The 21,184-nt window shown below is 43.0% G+C and overlaps 1 protein-coding gene across 1 annotated transcript; it reads left to right on the forward strand.

Annotated features, from left to right (window-relative positions):
- The first annotated feature begins 1,068 nt into the window (after positions 1–1,068).
- rskrb (ribosomal protein S6 kinase related b) lies at positions 1,069–20,489 on the forward strand. Its single transcript, XM_083636541.1, has 13 exons — positions 1,069–1,200; positions 2,587–2,883; positions 3,036–3,119; positions 3,601–3,669; positions 5,443–5,512; positions 8,878–8,985; positions 9,264–9,304; positions 10,579–10,606; positions 10,889–10,978; positions 13,364–13,452; positions 13,919–14,029; positions 18,108–18,221; positions 18,308–20,489. The coding sequence occupies exons 1-13, from the start codon at positions 1,171–1,173 to the stop codon at positions 18,545–18,547; spliced, it is 1,371 nt and encodes a 456-aa protein (XP_083492667.1). The 5' UTR covers positions 1,069–1,170; the 3' UTR covers positions 18,548–20,489.
- Positions 20,490–21,184: the final 695 nt, after the last annotated feature.

A 21,184-nucleotide genomic window follows, 5' to 3' on the forward strand; every position in this document is an offset into this window, starting at 1 on the left:
TACAATTTAATATTATACATCAAACTCTTGAGCTAATTCTGCTCAGAATGTCTTTTTTGTGTGATCAAATATTTTTCTTTTATTCGCTCTTGTCTTGGAACATGGAACAGTCAGATAAAAAAACGGTATGAATGAATAGACAATGTACACATTAAGTACGTCAAAGAAAAAAAATGTGAGGTCACAAAAAGTAGTAGTGCAAGCTGACTGAATAATAGTCAATCCCATGCTGGACTGATTGTTTAGGATGAGAGTAATGGGCGAACAGGGTACAGTGATCTCAAAGATATCCGAGAGAGGTGAGAAACAACCAGCTCCCAGAATTTAGCTACTGGAGGACATTCCCAGAACATAATGTAGGTAAGTCTCAGAATGTCAAAATATAAGCGATGTGATGGAGGCTATACTTTTTGAGATATTGACGTTTGCTTGGCACAACTCATAGTTAACTGCCGCGGGTTTATGCACTTTTGGGTGGCAGTGACGTCGAGCTGATTCGTTCTATCATGTGGAGGCTTTTCTGACCTAATAATTAAATTGCACATTGTGAATGAAAAAATGGGGCAAACCGTTTTTGATGTTTTTTTCTTGTTTGATGAAAAGCTACAATATTGAAAAATCTGTAGGCTATACTGCACACAAAAATCTATGATTATGTATCAGTATCCTACCAGCTACACCAAGTGCAAAATAATTTAATTGTAATTTTACCATTGACAGTAAAGGCATGCATTTGTCTATTCACTGCAAACGTAAAAGGCCTACGTGTAGCGATGCGGCAGAGCAGCAGGGGGCGCTGTGGAGTGGACGCAGCGAGGTTGCGCTTTCATTGGATGCAAAGAAGTGGGCGGATTTGCACTGCACTGACGTTGCCCGGCCGGGATTAAGTTGTTTTCATGTCGCCATATCTGACACATTTTGCACTGGACAGGCTGAATAATTGCAGGTAGATCATTACGACCTGTTTTTCGTATTTAATAGCGCTGTCCCGCTCAAGCCTCTTATTAACAAGTCTGTGCATCATTGCATATAGGTGGATCTGCTGTCCAAGGAGGAGAATAGGCTATGGATACGGAGAGGCGCGCAGAGCACTGAATGCAGTGCTTGGATGAGGAGAGGAGCTGCAGACGTCGCACTATGAGGTTACTGTGTTGATGTCCTATCACAGAAATGGGGGCCGACGGCAGTAAAAGCAGGAAGGTGGGTGAGATTCCTGGTTAAGTTGTGTGACGCACGTGGGGGGGAGGGGGAGATTGCCAATTGAATAAGCACCGTCGATCAGTGCGTGGGTTGCAATGTTTTTGAGCAATATTGTCGTGCCACAGTGAAGAAAAAAAACTACATAAAGACAGTAAATGAAGATTGTTATTGTTTTTCCAAAAACGTTAATATGTGCACCACCCAATATTCATTTATTTATGTATCCCTTTTACTTTGAAGGGAAAACCGCTCAACTTCGCGGTTGAATCTCTTTTTCTGGCCGGCTTGACTGAGGCTAAAACCTCTTTGGAGCTCTTTGCATTTGAAATGTTAATCCTACATCCAACAACACACATGAATAAAGTGAGCTTCATGAGCACGTTATTATGGTGCTCGAGCTGGATATCCAAATTAAATTCTCCCATGCTGAATCTCTTGTCAGGTGGATTCCATGATTATCTGGTATGATGAGTATAGATGTGTGTTGTATTGGGCTCAAATGATACATCTTGCATGGTTGAATATTCCCATCTGCCATCTTGCACCACAACGCAGGAGATCTGTCCTGCCCAAGGGGAGTTGTGTGACTGTAACTGCAGAATGGATGTAGGCCACACGCTTTTTTTTTTTTCCTTTTTTTTTCCAATTTTTTTAATAGAACAATAAACGAACAAGACAAACAGGCTCAGACACAGGAAAATTAAAATAAAATAAAATACATCAATGACATTTGGCATCATTAACGTGGTGCTACCAGCCACAAAAGGTGCTTATGTGCTTGTGAGGGATATTACACATAGGACCCCACCAAAGGGCTCCACATGAAACAGACCGGGCAAACTGTCCATCACCCCCAACCTTAGTCACCGCTCACTAATCATTTGTAACCTCGTCAAAGTAGCCCAGAAACGGCTCCCAAATAGTTAAGAACTTTCTAAGCGAGTTGGTTCTCAGGAACCTGAGTCTCTCCATCTGTATAACAGAAACCATGTCCATCAGCCATACTTGAAAAGAAGGTGAAGAGGAGGACTTCCATTCCTTCAGGATGAGTCTTTTGGCGACAGTTGTCCCCAGTGTCAGAGATTGTTGCACAGCTGTAGGGAAGTTCAGAGAGGACTCCGAGCAGCCGAAGATGGCGAGTTCCGCCTCTGGCTGCAGGGTTATTTTGTAGGCCTTAGAGCCTTAACTTTTCTTTATACTAGTCGAAGAAAGGGTTGTGTTAACATTACTTAACTGGATTAACAGCTCAGTTAATCAATTTTGCGACTAGAAATCTATTTACATTTCTTCTAATTCAGTATAATCAGTACACACGTTTTCTGTCCAACTGTCTCTTCAATGTTTTCTGGTCCGTCTGTCCCCCCTGCCCCCCCCCCCCCCCTACAGAGGCCTACTGAAGGGCTGGAGGAGGATGAGTCCTGCTCGTCTGGATGGCGTGCGTTCCTCTCTGGCGTGGGTCTATCTATCCCGGCAGGCCTCTGTCGCCTGGCCCCGCCCGCCCTGCGCATGGGGCAGCGCCGCATGCTCCAGGCCAAGGCCCCCCCCGACATCCCAGAGCATGTGCTGAGGCTGGCAGGAGTCGGTCCAGAGAAGCTGAGGTCAGAGTGGAGTCTGCCAGGGTTCATTACCATGTTTATGCCAGAGTTCCCCCACAGAGTCATGCCTGGACACCAACATTTTCAGGTAGAGCGTGACTCAATTCCTACATACACTTGTTGTGCTCTTATGTCTTATGTATGTCTCTACTGTTTCACCTGGTTTGTCTTGTCTGTCTGTCTGTCTGTCTGTCTCTCTCTGTGTCTGTGTCTCTGTCTCTGTCTCTCTCTCCCTCACAGGTGCTGGGCTACATCGCCAAAGGTTCGTTTGGACCCATCCTGAAAGTGAAAGACAAGGCCAAACAGAAAACATATGCTGTCAAAGTATAAAAACACTTTTTCTATGATCATCAAATTGTGTACATAGTGAAAAACACATGTAAACACTGAATTTGAAAAAGTAATGCATTTCTTTATTTACAAAACATTTGGCAAAGCCCATAAATCATACATTTACCACATTGTTTCCTCTCATTGTGAAAACTTTGACCAATACCGATAACCGATATTAACATTGCAACATCGGACCGATGCCGATATGTTAAGAAAATGACTAACATCGGCCGATACCGATATATCGTGCATCCCTATTTCTAATTAAATTTTCTTTTATAATAGTGAAAATAAATATTCCCTAAGTGAAGTCTTACATAATATAACCCCATAGTCATCATTTTAACATCTACAATAATAAGATTGAACTACCAAAATATCAAACTTTATGTCAGTGTCAAATTCAGTAGAGTCTGCAGGGTGGCCATGGGTGCTCAGGATCTCATCTGTGTGTGTTTGTGTCTGTCAACAGGTTATACCTAAATCAGAGATTCTCAGACTTGGTGTCTTGGAGCAATCAAAAGAAGAGGTGATAGTTCAGGTGCGTGCTGAAAGCAGGGTGTCCGCAGGCCTTGAAAATCATTGAAAGTTTGTGGATTTCAGAGAAATAAAATAAGCCTTTTCAGGTTTTTGAAAATGAATGGATGGCCTTGAAAATACTTGTCAGTAAAATATAGCAGCCAAATTAATCAATATCCTGGAGCATTCTGGACTTCTGTCTATCCAACAAATCAATTAACACTTCACATCCTGAGGAAAACCCTATCAGGGTTTCCCCTAGAAAAAATGTCAGGCCTGGAGGGATTTCGAAACGTAGCCCCACCGCAACGGTGGGGGCCTTCGCTGGCAACGCTAAACTTTTAGCTAACCTGTTCACATCTATGTTCGCAATGGCATCCCAAGTATCATCATACTATTATGGGATGCAATGTGAACAGTTGTATTATGGGATGTGCGTTTCCCAGGCCACGACACATGTCGACACGTTTTGGAACAGCGCTGCACGCTGGCACAATGCTCCTAAAGCACACATGGGCACTGTGTGGCGATGGAATTGCAATTTTCTTTTTTTTTTCTTTTTTTTTTATAGTGCACCTGAACGCAACATGCAAGATACCTGCTGAATAAGTGTCCAAATGTTCATGTCATTCTGGCCAATACTCCACTTCTGTTATAACATTTCAGTCTGGAATATGGAATAGGCTATCTTTCAATAATCCTTATGACTAAAAGGCTAAAAGTAATCTCATGTGTAAGAAATGACTGTCCTACAGTCATTTCTTGTGGCCGTGGGGCCTGGGGCAAAATGCGGCCCCAGGGCCAGACTAAAAGAAAAACAAAACGACCCCCAAAAACTGAATAAAAGGCAGAATTATGTTAATACATCTCATCTGCTACAGCCATTGGATTTGTATCACTATTATATCAGGAGATTAACAATAAATTACCAATCACAACGGGAGAGAGGGTTAAAAATAGCGAGACTCCCATGAAAATCAGGAGTGTTGGCACGTGTGATCTCCAATGTGTGGCCCTTCGCTTACTTGATGTAAGTATGGCCCCCAGGAAAAAAGAATTGCCCACCCCTGTCCTAAAGGCAAAATGTTTATTGTTTTGAATGATTTGGCATTACTGTCAACACTGTCAACACCAGTATTGTTGTATTGTAATAATATCCCATAAAGCTTTATTGAAATTTTGGGGAGAACAGAAAAAACAAAACAAAAAAACTTTTTTTTCCCTGGCCTGTCGGGGGCGTCGTTGGCCTGGCCTGTAGAATGGTAGGGGAAAACTGCCTATGATGGATATTTGCCTTGACTTGACAAGATTATGAGTAAAAATGTGATATAATGTCTAATTTTGACCATTTGTCATGTCTTAACCCAAAACATGCACATTTTTGAATCCTTGAATTCTTTCTAACAAGACCTTAACAGTAGGCTAATTTACAGGCATTTTGTGGGAGTCCTGTGAAAATGGAAAGAGAATCACTGTGAATGGAAAATTAGCTATTTTGTGAGTCACTTATGTAGGACCTACTGTATATGTATGTGTAACTATTTACCAGGTCATATGGAAATGTACACACATGGAAAAAACATATTTCACATCAGGCAGAGATGGTACATTCGTGACTCAGTAGCCTGGGATTAGAAACAATTTTACTAAATTTGTGGGTCAAGTGATCCTTCAGAAAACCTTTTTTAGACTGATGGATGGAAAAGGGCATCCACTGGAAGAAAAGTATGGCTCTGTCTTTGATTGCTGGTCAGAATTGAGATGTTTCAGGTTGACCTATGACCTCTGCCCACAGCGTCAGGTTCGTCACCCTTTTGTCCACGAGCTCGAGGATTGCTGGCAGACGCAGCGCCACCTCTACATTAGTGAGTCACCCAGTGATAAGTGACCCGACTCGACCCAACCGAGACCCACTGTCCAAAACAACCCCACTGTAGCTTTCCTCACCTCAGCACCAGTAGCATTGTCCATAAAGTACCCACAGTCGTTGACGTGTAGATACAGGGTCTCCACGGTCATATAAAAACCTGGAAAAGTTATGGAATTCCCAAATCTAATTTTCCAGACTTGGGAAAGTCATGGAATTAGTCAAATCTTTGAAAGTTTTGCAAACGTCATGGACATTTTGTCTGTAATGACACTGGACAAATAGAACACACCTCTTTATATTGGATTTTAGTGCTTCTTGCATTTTATATTAATATTTGTTTGGGAAATTCATCTTTTTTTCCAATAGCTTCCATGTAATGTGATTTTTGATTTGATTTGATTGATTTTGTTTTGTTTGTGAGATTGCCAGTAACTCCAAATCAATATCAGAAATTATTACTGCACTCGACAAATAGGACACACATCTTTATATTGGATTTTAGTGCTTATTTTATTTTGCATTTTATATATTAATATTTTATTTTATGGACAATTCATATTTTATTTCAATAGCTTCCATGTAATGTGATGAAGTGACTCTAAAGCACTAAAATCCAATATAAAGAAGTGTATAAATTGTTCAGTGTAGCAATCATTTCTGGTATTGATTCAAAGTCACCGCCTCACATTACATGGAAATTATGTTATGGATCCTTGAAAAGATATGGAAAAGTTTTGAAATTGTATCCATGGAAATGTGTGGGAACCCTGTAGATAGAATACGAATGAACGGACGGAACAACCCAAGTGTTCAGAGAGTCTTTTCCACAAATCTTACCGACCCCCTTCAACCTCGCACCTCTCCAGTCCACCCACTGCCTCGTCCCCCGCACCTCTCCAGTCCACCCACTGCCTCGTCCCCCGCACCTCTCCAGCCCACCCACTGCCTCGTCCCCTGCAAGTTCTTTTCTAGCAGTGTCAGTCCTGTCCTCTGCACCTCTCCCCTCCGAGCATTTAGTCCTTTTGCCTACTCAACCACTGACTCAGAAAATGTGACCCAGTTTGTTCCCCCCACCCCCTGTGTTAGCCTGGGGACCAGATGTTGAACACTGCTGCAGCTTGTGTGGACATACATTTGTCACAATCCAAAGGAGATGACACCGCTCTTTGTTTGCATTGCTAGAAAGATTTATGGCTCATATATTCTGCACAGTCATACTTGGCTGTCATTGAACCATTATTTATTACATTTTATCGGGGGGTTTTATCGACATAAACAAACATAAAACCCATAGCGGTATCAAATCGGACCATGAGATAGTCCCATTCCTACTAGGTGGCTAGGTGACTGACGTCATTTTAGGCACTCTTTAAGCCTTCTGCCTACAAAAGACCGCTCAGCTTTGTCGCTTCTGTCCGGTCTCTAGAGCAGTGGTTCCAATGGTGTACTGTGAGGCAAGTGCAGGTGTGACAACCATACATTATTATTGCAAATATAGCCAAAAACTATTATTACAGGTTCGGTTACAAGCTCAAGTCTAGGGGCAATCAAATGGCACCCAACTCTGTAACATGAAAGAAATATGGCTGACATCAAAGAGAATGGAAAGGGTTGCTCACCTGGCGAAGCGATCGCAGTCCGGGTGCCCAGGTGTGGTGTTGATGAGGCGCTCTTCCTCAGGACAGCTCAAGCAGTTGAGGATGAGTGGAGATCGACGACTCCACTTCTGATCATTTAGACACGTTACAAAACTCAAAACACACACTGGTAAATAACGTGATGTAAAAGAAAGACACAACGGGGACTCCGAGCGAGCGACTGTCTGGCTCCTCTTCTACGTTGATTTCAAGAGAGAGCAATCGCCGCTTCCAGGCTCATTAAATACCAGCCCGTACATCAAATAAGAATAGATATATAATACATAAACAATCATAGTGTCCTATCTGAGAGGGAGAGTAGCGATCTGTCACACTATACAAAGATTTATGAGTGAATTTTCAGTTTATGATGTCAGTACTTTGTACACAGTCATTTCCCATTACAGACGCAAATTCTATATCCTAAAAAAATGAGAATAACATTAAACAAGGCTAGGTTGAAACCTAGCATATGGCCGGTGTGGTAAAGCGTGCACATATCATGTTTCTCATAGGAGGATTGCGGAATGGTATGTTATCTGGAGGGGAAAATGTAGCCTAAAAAAAGGAAGTTTAACATTACTTGGCTTGTGTTAAATGAACCTACCGTTCGTCAATTATAAACATCGTGCAGCTCTTTATTTTCTGTGGAGCAGTGCTGTAGTGGTCACTGGTCAAAAAAAAGTGGATAAACTAATTTCTGAGGCAGTTTTCTCACATCGTGCTGTTATATAAAAAAAAGGTGGATAAATAAACTTCAGTCGCTCATATAGGCTACGAGACTTACTATGAGGCTAGAACAACTGAAACTGAATCATATACGAGGGATCAGCAGAGCAGCATTTTGGTAAACAACCGCGTCACTGGGTGGCAACGGCAATGGAACCCTATGGAGCCCAAGTGGCGCGAGGCTTGTGTGTCTGACTCTAGCCTAGTCTAACTCTGTTTACATTTTAAAAACTGCGACAGTTCACACAACTTTAACACGACATGTATATATTATACATCAAACTCTTGAGCTTGAGCAAAACACTAATGAGGGTTTCCAAATTCCAATCATGGAAGTTGGAAACCCTCATTAGTGATTTGCTTGTTCCTGTGTTTACCTTGCCTTTTCAACACAAAATGGCCCCCGTGAGAAGGGTCTATTGTATGGACAAGTGGAGATGACAGGCCGCCATGGCGCATGCGCACACGGGCCAAAAAGAGAAATATGAAATATAAATATATAAATATGAAAACACGCACGCACGCACACGCACACACACACACACACTTTTCTGTCTCTCCCTCTTTTCAGTTCCATTAGCCTACATCCCTGGTGTAAATGAGTGTGTTTAAAATTAATTCCTGAATTATTCTGTTAATAAATATTTCATGGGTAACGTAGTTTGTCAAATTTTATTTGGCATTTAAATACAAAACATTTACATAGTGATACGAGTGATAACACGTAGAGGCTATTTTGCACGGATATATACAGGTGTTCCTTGCTATTAATTTTGTCTTGCCCTTTGGTGTGCCTCGGGGACAAAACATTTGAAAACCACTGCTCTAGCGGAAGATAGCTTTACTGTCCTCACTTCCAGATGACCTCTCCCCCCCCCCCCAATTTTTCTGTCTCACCACTGTCCCACTGTATCACATCCCATTGAGCTCCAGCACTCCTCTGCCCAGCACATTGCACCAGAGAGCCGTCTTAACGCTGTGTCCACTCCCACAGTGTGTGACTACTGCAGCACGGGAGACCTGTACACATACTGGGTGATGATTGGTCAGTTCACAGAAGACATGGTGAGAGTGTTTGCAGCAGAGTTGGGATGTGCCCTCGGTGAGTACACTGCAACCATATAAACACAAAACATCAACACATTTTGACCTCTCAAGACTTCTGACCGTCTCAAACTTTTTCAAAAGATTTGAATATTTCTACATGAAAGTTTCCATATTAATCATGTCTAATTGTAAGTCATTGAAACCTTAGGGGATCTCCTCCTGGGACAGAGCGTTACTAGGTTTTTCCATGTGCGAGTGCGTATAGATTTGAGATGTTTTAGGGCTTCTTTTTAAGCTGTGTATTTGTACTTATTGTCTTCTGGTTTTCCACAGGATTTCTCCATGACTTTGGGATCATCCACAGAGATGTGAAGGTAAAAGTGGGAGGAAATGAACGAGTTGTGCGCCAAAATGAGAGAATGAGGTGGTCTTGAAAAAAGTTACTACTCCGATAGCAAAAGATTTAAACAAATTTTAGTTTTTTTTTTTTTTTAATACTGTAAAAAAGGGGGGTACCCTATAATTGAAAAATGTAAAAGTAATCTCTATTGAGTGTAGCGAGGCCCTTTTGGGCTTCGCTATTGGATGGATATCCTCGCCGCGTGAGCGATAGACGGAAGACTTTTCATATCTGGCGCCATTAGCTAATGACCCGCCCACGGGTGTTGTTCAATCACGTCCGCATTGCACCTTTAGATCCGCATAGCTAGGATGGCAGTGCATAAGCAGCATTCACCCTCATATCGGCTCCCAATAGTTCTCTTCACTGCTGTGGAGCAGTGAGTCTAAACCCAAAAAGGCCTCGCTAAAACTCTAGAGAATACTTTTAAATCTTTCGTTCATTTTCGTTTAGCTCTGCCCTTTTGAGCTTCGCCAATTTCCACGAAAGCCTGTCGCTTCCTACTTTTATAGAGGTAGTAAAGACTCACCTGTATGAACATTTAGCTGTGTTAGACTGACAGATTTTTCTTCTGTTTCTTCCTCAGTATTTATCTTTTAAGGTGTACCATATAATAGACTTTTAAACTGTTAGATTTTCATTGCTCTGATGTCTTACTTCCTGTTATGTTTTGATTCCTATTTGTCGTCCCTCCCCCCTTCCCCTCACATTTTGCCCACACACACGCAGCACACCTTTTCATATCTACGCTGACACACACATACACAGACCTCATACTCTCTCACTTTTGCATTTTGGAGGGACCACAATGGAAATTAGCCCTCAGGCTTTTTTGTGTTTTTATCCTTTTGATATTCTCCTTTTTAAATGCTTGTATATGATAATGTACTTGTGTTTTTAAATCTGATGTCAAAAAATGCTTTCAATCATTCAATCAATCAATCAGTTATGCGGACCTAAAGAGGTCAGTAGCTAATGGCGCCAAATATGAAAAGTCTTCAGTCTATCCCTCATGGGAAGATATCCATCCAATAGCGAAGCCCAAAAGGGCAGAGCTCTGTTTAGAATCATCTGCTAACTGCCTTCACACTAAATGTCAGCATTAACATGTAGGTATAGAAAAACTGATTTGTATCTATAGATCTATATATTTTATATGTTATATTATTTATATAGTTAATTTAGTGTTTTGGACAAGTTTGGGTTAAATGTGTGTTTGTGTCATCTTGTGTCACCCCTTTCTTGTAGATGGAGAATATCCTGCTGACAGACCATGGTAATAAAACTACTCATGTACTGTAGCATAGTTCTGATTTCCAGTAGAAGTACAGAACATTCCAGAGAACATACTTTTACTATGCACAGCTGTCAGTCAACACACTCAATGCAATTAACTGTATTTGTTACTTGCACACAAAAACATACAAAAATTAGCTCTGGTTATGATGGCGATACCAGGCTATGTTTACACAATTGATTTACTCTTCACATTACTATTTACTTTTTATCCTTGCATGTCACACACACATGATAATGCAGTGGGAATGGTCTGTTCCAGGACACCTCCGTTTGGCTGATTTTGGTTTGTCCCGCCGCCTGGAGCGAGGAGGAAGAGCCTTCACCATCTGTGGAACCATCCAATACATGGGTGAGAACGGGGGTCACTCACTCTAAATCCACCTTTGTAGATAATCTTGTCAGTTCTCTTCTAAACAGTGAGCTGTAGATGCCTGGATATATTAACTGACAAAAATGTGCTGTGTGTATTTCATAATCTATCACATATTTCTTTAGGCTATTACACCTTATGTAGCCCCGCCCACTTGACCCAGTTGTGTTACGACTTCCTGTTCAAAACACCATGGGCCCTATCATCCCACTGGCCTTAAGTTAGCGCTTAGCGCCAGGCGCAGCCCATATTAGTGGGCGTGGACCGGCGCAGTCCCTATTTTCGTGTCGGCGCTACACGTGGCCTTAAGCATTATAACCACGCCTTTTAAGCGTAGAATTATTCACAACGTTCTCATTGGAGAAGTGCAGTAAACGAATCACAATGTCCCTTTCATGTTCCATTCCACGGAGCGATCCAATCCGGTCAGAAAAGCCCGACCAAAGCGCTCTGAGCCTCTCAAACCAATCTCACTGCAGTTTAAATACAGCAAGCATGTAAATACGCTACACTATAGCAAGATCAAAGTGAAAAGAATGTTCTAAACGCATCGGCCAGAAAAATATAGCCTATCCCTGAATGTCATGATGAGATTAGATTGGTGAAAGTTTGGGCAGAATGATCGTTTTCTCTCGCTACCTTTTCTTCTCCCCCACTGCACAGGTAGGATGAGGCAACAGCCTCTGAATGACAGTGGCTCAAAACTGGCGGCTGTAGCGGCTGTAGCTCAGGAGGTAGAGCGGGTCGTCCACTAATCGCTTTGGATAAAAGAGGTCGGTGGTTCGATTCCCGGCTCCTCCAGTCTGCATGTCGAAGTGTCCTTGGGCTAGATACTGAACCCCAAATTGCTCCCGTTGGTGTGCCAGCACCCTGCGTGGTAACCTGTCGCCATCGGTGTGTGAATGGGTGAATGTACCTACTGACTGTAAAGCGCTTTGGATAAAAGCGCTATATAAATGCAGGCCATTTACCATTTAGGCCATTCAAAACTACGGTATAACAAAAAAAAAATCATCGGTCATTGTGCCTGTCTGATGCGCGAGAGAGAGGGGGGGAGAGAGAGTAAGATGGCAGAGGAGAGCTCTGCGTAATTACGCACAGTAATATCCCCGGCGCACTGAATAAGGCCTGGTTTTGAAAAGCGCTAAGTGCTAAATTAACGCCAGGGGGGAAGATAGCGTTAGGCGGTATTTAAGGCAGAAACGCCCATTCTGGCCTATTCTGGCACTGCGCCACGCCTCTTCGGCGTAAAGCGCATTTCGGGGCCTAAAAACATGATGCTATCTTCCCGAGTCATGCGCAAAGCACGTTTTTTTGCGTTTAACGCCAGTTTAGCGCCTAAGGCCAGTGGGAAGATAGGGCCCCGTCTGTTTTACCTTGTCAAAATTAGCATGGCTCTTAGGGTTCTTAATTCCCCTCAGTGGTGTTGGCCACAATTAACACAATGAACACATAAGTTTACTGTCACAGGAAGTGTAAACACAATAGGATGTAATTGGCTGACCCCTGCGTTGGAACATAAGTTGAATATTTATTTTCTCATAGACATTTCGTAAAATGCTTATAAAAATAGTTTTACTTGTTCAAACCAAACGGTTCAGATATATTTAGAAACAGGAGAGACCACATAACATTTCACTCAGACCAAAACGTAAAACAATTTGCGGATTTAAAGAAAAGAAAAATCGATGTAGTTTTTTTTACTTTTGGTCTGAGTGAAATGTTCTATGGCAGGGATACTCAACTTGCTTTGCCCGGGGGCCACTTTCGTGAAATGATAGAAGGCCAGGGGCCAGTTAATAAACAAACAATATACATTTTCCTGTTGCGGATTGTAGGTTTTTGGGGTGTCCGTCAGAGTTTATTTAGTCTGACAATGTTGTGCACACCAGATAGTTAGATTAAGTTAGTTAGGTTAAGTAGTATACATAAGTGCCTGGGTAGCGAGCAGACGGCGGTATTTGACAATTTAGCAGCTAAATCATAGATTATTGAAAGATATTCCATATTCCAGACTGAAATGCTATAACAGAAGTGGAGTATTGGCCAGAATGACATGAACATTTGGACACTTATTCAGCGGGTATCTTGCATGTTGCGTTCAGGTGCACTGTAATTTTTTTTTTTTTTTTTTATTTTTTTTTTACAATTCCACCGCGGGCCACACAGGGGGCGCCACCCACAGCCGCAAGTTGAGTATCACTGTTCTATGGTCTCTCCCGATTCTCAATATAGCTGAACTGTTTGGTTTGATGAAGTAAAACTATTTTTACAAGCATTTTAGATTTAGAAGAAGATATAGATATGCGCAAATACACAGTTCATGCATAATTGAGCGGTGTGAACACGCTCTGTGCTCTCCAGCCCCCGAGGTGCTGAGTGGCGGACCCTATAACCACGCAGCTGATTGGTGGTCTCTGGGAATTCTGCTTTTCTCATTGGTTACTGGGAAGGTGAGACCTTTCATTGTCCAGCATCGTGTGTAAATAAACATGTCTGCATCTATCCAATCACTAGAGTATCTGCAAGTCCTTAAAATAAAATGTATTAAATATATAAAATATAGTTGTAAAAATGGTTACAGCATTTTAAATCCCGTTAATAGAATACATCATTAGATTTATCCAGAGTACACAGTATGCATCCAATCTGTTTGACTAAAAACTGTTTCATTTCCTGTTCCATCCTTAAAAATAAATTTCCTGGTGTTCTTTTTCACGATTTTGCACTTATAATTTCTCAGCAACTTTCATTAGGTGTGTTCAATCAGAAATAGGCTAGTTTTGACAGCTTGGTTCTTAATTACGTTTATAAATTCAGTTCTAGGTAACGTTAAAAGGTATTTAAAAAAGTGAGGCTTTGTGAAACCTGTAGCTAACCTGGATGACTTCTCCCACATGCTCCCTCACCTCTCCTCAGTTCCCCGTGCCTCCTGAGCCAGACCACTGTAGCATGCTGAGGAAAGTCAGGGGTTTTCCCTATGAAATGCCTCTCAGCTTCAGCCCTCCGCTGGCCTTGCTAGTCACTGAGGTATGAGCACACACAGACGACATCAGTATGTAGTGAAACAGTTTACGCTGGGTTAGCTGGCTCAGCCTGGCTGGGGGCGTGGTCAGGATGGGGTAAAAACCCCCGTTCTATCCATTCAGCAAAGTTAGAATTTAGCTGATAGCCCAGCCCAGGCAGACACGATCGGGGATTTAACCACCGCAGTAAACGCACATCTGAGCAGACGTCTTGTGTTCTGCTCTAGAACCCCCCAAACCTGTAGTTTAGAGCCGCAGCACCGTCTTTTGTTGAGTCAGCCCATGAGATATATGGGCGGTTTTACCCCACTCGCGCGCCAGCCGTTTAACATTTTGTGGGCGTTCCCAAACATGCCCTAACCCTAACCCTAACCTCTATTGCTACAGAACATTGAAAGCTACTATTCTGACTATTACATCGTATTTATACAACAGTTAGAACACGGCTCTCTTGAATACTCGATTCTGATTGGTCAATCAACAAGATTCACCGGTCATTATTTCTCGACAACCGACCGCTGCTCTGCCACACCTGGATTAATCAGTTGATAAGAGCCTTTTGTCAGCAAGACACTACTAATTAGGCCAACCAGTTGCAGCTGTGGTGTCTTGTGTGCCAATTATGAATGAAACCGCTTTGTCGTTGAAAACGCTATTAAAAAATCTATTTGAATAATTATTTTTGTCAGATTATTGAATGATTTAGTTGTAGGCCGTGTTCTAAGCGGGATAATGGATAGTGAGCCGGTGATTACTGGAAATAATGACCTTCAGGTGAATGATTAAACCCTCCGCTGCGCGTCGGGCTCAATATCACCTGTCGGTCATTATTTCGCCAGTAATCACCGGCTCACTATCCATTATCCCTTACTTATATAGTTTCGGTCAAACAATCTGATTGGACAAGAGGCATTCCATGAGTGTTGATATACAGTATAACAGCACGGGATGCTTATTCTTCGAATGGAGTTCTAATGAAACCTTGATTAAGCTGCATTCACAGTGTTTTTCTGTGCGCACCTACAGTAGTAGCGACAGCGGATACATATGACCATTATGAACGGTAAGCTGAAATCGGCGCAGCACAGCTGTGATTATCTTCAGCACTCAGCCTGCAACCTCGTGCCTACGACCAAATCACCGTCTAACTATTAAATTTAGGGTCTTATGTGAGTAATTGTGTGCCTCAGAAACCCCAAAATCGCCACTTTTCTACAAGGTCTGGATTTCCACTTCCTCATTGAAGATGATTGAAGAGAGCGGTGCGCGCGGTGCTACAATGAATGATCTTATCACGTCATAAGATTTAATCAAATCGCACACACACACACACACACACACAGTAGCGCTGTGCACTCGCAGCGGCAGTCTCTCTTCCTCTCTGTCAGTATGCGCCGAGCAACGAGCGAACACACACACACACACACTCCATCTCTCTTTCCTTCTCTCTCTCTCTCCTTCTCTCTCTCTCTCCGTTTCCCTCCCTCTCTCTCGCTCTCTCTCTCTCTCTCTCTCTCTCTCTCTCAGAGGAGAAGTCCTGCACGCACACACACGGGACACGCCCACACAGTCCGCGGGAGAAAAGACCGTCTAAAATCATCTCTCATCACTTTTGTCATGACTGTCAAACCTAAATGTATATACCGTAATTTCCGCACTATAAGGCGCACCGGAGTATAAGCCGCAGCAGCAAAATTGCCGGTTTGTTACATATATAAGCCGCACCGTTTTAATGTTTAATTACCATATGTAAGGGTTCGTGCACAGAGGGGATTGTCGGGAAAGAGATGGCTGTTTGGGGAAGCTCCCATTTATTAACATTTCAACAAAATAAATATAAAAAATAAAACAATAATAATAATAATAAAACAATCCTCAAAAGGAGAAGGTGCAGTACACGGCTGTAAACAAAATAACTGTAAAACAATAATAAAACAATCCTCAAAAGGATAAGGTGCAGTACACGGCTGTAAACAAAATAACTGTAAAACAATAATAAAACAATCCTCAAAAGGATAAGGTGCAGTCACGGCTGTAAACAAAATAACTGTAAAACAATAATAAAACAATCAGTCAACAGTACTGAGCCTACCAGAAAAGTCATTAATCCTTGTCTTCATCTTTTAGGTGAAGGTGCAGCAAACGGCTGTAACCAGAGAAGTCAAGTCACTAATCCTCGTCTTCCTCTTCTTCCTGCGTACTGAAACCACCAAAGTCCTCATCTTCAGTGTCGGAAACGAACAGGTTCAGGGTGGCTTCGTCAACCACTCTCCTCTCTCCTTCGTTGTCACTCTCAAAACCAACGAACTCCTCTTCGTCACTGTCGGTGTCGGAATCGAACAGCCTCTGAAGGGCCTCAGCTGTGGCGGCGTCATCCTCTTCATCACGCAGCAGTCCAGCCTTTCGGAACCCGTTGGTGATCGTGGATGTTTTCACACTCCTCCACGCTCAAAGTATATAGAGTGGAGCACACCCAAAAAGTTTGAAGAGGTGCAGACTAATGTAAAGTCAAAGTAACATAAAGAAAAGAAGTCGCACACTTCTCCACGCTGTCAGGATCCACTGGCAAACTTGAGCGAAAGTTGCTTTTCGCATGCGACCAGTTTTGGTGAATGATTTATCGCCGCTCGTCATCCACGCCTCCCACTGAACGCGTAGTGCCACTTTGAACGCACGATTGACACTGATGTCAAGTGGCTGCAGATGCTTCGTTGTGCCCCCAGGAATCACAGCTGGAATTGAGTTTGTGCTCTTGATGGCTGCTTTCACGGAATCTGTTATATGGGCCCTCATGCTGTCGAGAACGAGCAGAGCTTTTTTTTGGTGAAAGAATCCTCCAGGGCGCTTGACGTAGCACTCAGTCAGCCACTCCTTCATCACACTCTCCATCATCCATCCTTTCTTGTTGACTTTGAAGCATATCCCGCTGGGAATTTTTTCTTTCGGCATTGTGATCCGCTTAAAATTCACCATTGGCGGCAGCTTTACTCCAGATGCTGTGCAGCCGAGAACACAAGTGAAATTCGTTCTCTCGTGCCCAGTGGTTCTCAACGTGATGGACGATTCACCTTTCTTGTTAACAGTCCGAGTGAGTGGCAGGTCGAACGTCAAAGGCACTTCATCCATATTTATGATCTGCTCCGGTTCGATGGAATATTCCTTGATCTTCCTTTGTGTGAATTCGCCGAAGTTTGTGATTTTCTCCTGGTAGTCGGGAGGGAGTTGCTGGCACACAGTCGTCCTCGCCCTGACGGACAGTCCCTTTCGTCTCATGAATCGGAAGCACCAAGATGGCCCACCTCTGAAATGTTCAATTTTCATTTCGGTGGCGACTGTTTTGGCCTTCAGTCGGATCTGAACGGTGGACACACCTCGGCCGTCTGCTCTCTATGTCAACACCCAATCTTCAAGGGAATCTTCAAGTTCGGGCCATCTGCTTTTATTACCTCTGAAGGACTTTTTTGTCTTTTGCATTGAGACAGTTCTTCCTGCTGCCCCTTCCAACGTCTCACCATTGACTCGTTGATGCCAAGGTTACGTGCTGCTGCTCGATTTCCGTCTTTTAATGCGAGATTGACTGCCTTCAACTTGAAAGCTGCATCGTGTGCATTTCTGCGTTTCTTCTCCATGGTGAGTGAGAGTTAGTGCACGACCCTTTGCTGCTGCTGCTGTTGTTGTGGTTCCTGTCTGCTACTGTAATGAACTTTGAACCGGTAGGAGTAACCGGTTGATTTCCGCCAAATGATGTGCAGATGAAGCTGTGTAACCTGTAAAATCCATAGATTTTGGAGGTTCCCGAGTGGCCGTTTGCTGAAAAAATCCATAGATAAGCCGCACCGTTATATAAGCCGCAGGGGCCAAAAAACGGGGAAAAAGCCGCGGCTTATAGTCCGAAATTTACGGTACTTTGCGACGTTCATCATCGTTCAAATTTGGCTGGTGGCTTATTAACATAGGTTCCTGTGATGTGATGAACTCAAAATGCTAAATAATAAAAAAAATATTTCTGGTTTCCAGGGACTTTAAATACCACTATGTACTAAAGCTTGATGCCATATTGACCTGCAAACATCTCTCTTCAGTTACTGTGCAAGACCCCAACCCGCCGCCTGAGGACCCTTGATCGTTTCAAACGCCAAACCTTCTTCCATGGCACGACCTTTGACCTCACCCTGTTGCAACGCCAGCCTGTGGAGGTAACTGATGACTTTCTACAGAGCAAATTCACATCACAAAGGTCAAACATCAATTACCAAAGTGAATTTCCTCCGTCTTAACTCAGGTGATTCTGGAGCTGAGAGAGAGACCGGATCGATCGGCCAAAGCTCGACGCGGGCTCACCCTGTCACTGCAGCCTCTCAAGGGTTTTGACTACGACTCGCTCCTCAGCCCCCCCGCCACCCCAGATACACACCTGGATGCTGACGCACACAACAATCACCCCGCTGCACCGCTGCCCAGCCCAGCAGGACTATTGCAACCAGCTCAGGACAAAGGTCTGCATAGAGAAGTGTTTGTGTGAAGGACTCTGAGATTACAGTGTAGCTACTAGTGATGCACGGGTCAGGGTTTTTTAACGCCCGCACCAACCCAACCAGTCATTGGAGCCAGTCTGCACCGCCCGGCCCGTTAAAATATATGAAAATGCCCAACCCAACCCAACCCAACCCAGCAGCCCGCAAATGGCCAATTTAATGTACTGTAATATGTCTCCAGACTCAGGATGAGCACTGCAGAGCTATCCAGGGTCTCCAAACTGTCTCTCTCCCATCTGTCTCTCAGACAGACAGACAGACACATGTGTGCGCGACGACAGTTTGGATACTAGCGTGGCGCGGCTGCTTTCATGTCGTTATGGGTTCTTTCTTGTTGGCGTTACAAACTCAGCTATTATCGGTCTGTCTTCAATTAATTCAAGGTCTTCAACTGGAGGTAGAGGTAGGCTACAGAAACAGTTCTTCTTCTTTCCAATTTCTTTTAATTACCTCATGCGCTCTCAATTGGTCACGTTGCAGTAAAGTTGACAAATAGCCCAGATCACAGTTGAGTCCACACAGAAAATCTGCGGTGGGATTCGTTTTATGGACACTTCAAATAATAATTACAGCGAATAATCCTTCCAAAATGTTTGTTTTGAGGGCATATACTGTAGGCTACCTCATTTGAAGCGTTTCTTTATTCCACCATGTAGGCCAGGGGTGGGCAATAGTTTTTCATGGGGGGGCCACATGAGAAACCCAGATTGTTGGCGGGGGCCGAACAAATATTGTCATGCCGTAAGCCAGGGATGGGCAACTTTGATGATAGAGAGGGCCACAAAAAAAAATCCTCGCTACCAGAGGGCCAGATTTTGCTGAGGGCTGGGGGCAGAACGGCACTGGCACGAAAAATGTGTGGCATTTGAAGTCAGGTTTAGAGGAATTGCGCTGGTCTGATGTAGGCTATAGAGAGTGCAGCAGGTGCAGTCGGCTTCAGACTCGCTGTTTGACTGTGTGTACATGTGTGAGAGAGTTCACGTCTTTAATAAAGGGTTAGTCTGCATGTTTCACTGCTCTAACTAAATTATTTAATAATGTTGCTTTGTCACGTTCTGAGCCTGCCCTGCCCCGCCTAATTTGCCAACCCAGACTGCCTGTGGGGCGGGCAATCCCGCGGTACCTGGCGCGTTCTGGGTAGCCCGCGCATCACTAGTAGCCACACACACACACACACACACACACACACACACACACACACACACACACACACACACACACTCACTAAGGTAAAGACAGTATGACTGCACATTTATTGTCAGATGAAATATATTCTTTAATAAAACTCAGGCAAAAATAGCTGATAACAGTTAAACTGGCTCTATTCTAGAGTAGTTGATTTCTCTCAAAACAACACTCCCCACTCATTTCGGGGAGTTTGGTTCTTGTTCTAGTTTTTGTGGTATGCTGTGCACATTTGTTTGTTTGTTTTTCTTTTAACTTGTTTGCCTTCCCCCATAAAGCACCTACCTGTATGCACATTTATTCAAGCCTCAACAATTATGCAAGAAAGAGGGATCACTCTATTACTTACTATCCATTAATAAACTTTATTTCCAAGTCAGCCTTGTTTTTGATTCCAAGATAGTTCCCAGCTAAATACGTAGCTCTCTCCAGGAACTGCAAGGGTTGAATGAACAACATGCATTTACCTCCAGAGTCAACATTTTATAGATACAGGGTTTTGTTTTTTTGTCAAAGGCTGCCGTGACGCTGATCCTAGCCTGTAATCACACCTTTATGCACTTGCCTGATCACCAGATTATATTATAATTTTGTAAATTATATTGACCTAATGTGTATCCAGAATGCCTCACACGCGTGATCCTATGCAAGCTTTCTTTTTTGTCACAAAAAAGCTTGTTTATAAGATTAAATTCCTATTTGTAAGATTTCTATTAATATTTTGGATTATATGTTATGTTACAAACTGTGATTACAGTTAAGTCAATGTTGCATTGTTGGACAGATTTGATTCTGTATTTTTGTAATTGCCTGTAGCACAGATAGAGTATTAAATGCTTACTGTATATCTGCTGCTTTACGTGTTTCTTTCTGTGTGGGATGGGGTGAGAAAGAGAGAGAATATTCAAATCAATGTACTTTAAAATCACTATTCTGTTGAGCAGTATTTTGTACGATCCCTATTATAATAATTGAATAGTAATAATTAATGGCTTAGCCTGTCATCGAGTCATGCTATGTTTTTTTTCTCCAGCAACAAATAATAGTATGGCTTTGGTTTGTTAAAGAATTTTGCACTTTCCAGTAAATGCAGTAAACTGTCAAAAAAGATTCATATATAGATTCTAAGCTTTACAAATGTTAATGTTAGAACATCTAAGGATCTAACTTAGATCCTTAGATGTTTCAAAAGTAATCGGCTACCCCATGGAGTTCTGATGTACCGGTATGTTTGTTTGGAATATGGTCTGTTGTTTTCCCAGATATACTATTGTATTTGTCCCCATGGGGAAATTGGTTTGCAGCCAGGGATGTATTACCGAACGGGCCTACTGGACCCAAGAGCTCAGGGGGCCCATAACCCAGAGCCCCTCTTCACAGGGCCACCAGGCCTGGGACAAACTGATCCCTTAGGGCAGTGATTCACAACCAGGGGTACT

This window comes from Poromitra crassiceps (assembly GCF_964638095.1).
Source record: "Poromitra crassiceps genome assembly, chromosome: 1".
In the NCBI taxonomy this organism is placed as follows: domain Eukaryota; kingdom Metazoa; phylum Chordata; class Actinopteri; order Beryciformes; family Melamphaidae; genus Poromitra; species Poromitra crassiceps.

What these genes read in the sequence shown, in the direction of transcription:
- rskrb (XM_083636541.1), top strand. Translation starts at nt 1,171, where the DNA reads ATGGGGGCCGACGGCAGTAAAAGCAGGAAG. An exon ending in GCAGCGCCACCTCTACATTA is followed by an intron (nt 5,513 to 8,877) that starts GTGAGTCACCCA and finishes CCACTCCCACAG; the next exon opens with TGTGTGACTACTGCAGCACG. An exon ending in AGAGTTGGGATGTGCCCTCG is followed by an intron (nt 8,986 to 9,263) that starts GTGAGTACACTG and finishes GGTTTTCCACAG; the next exon opens with GATTTCTCCATGACTTTGGG.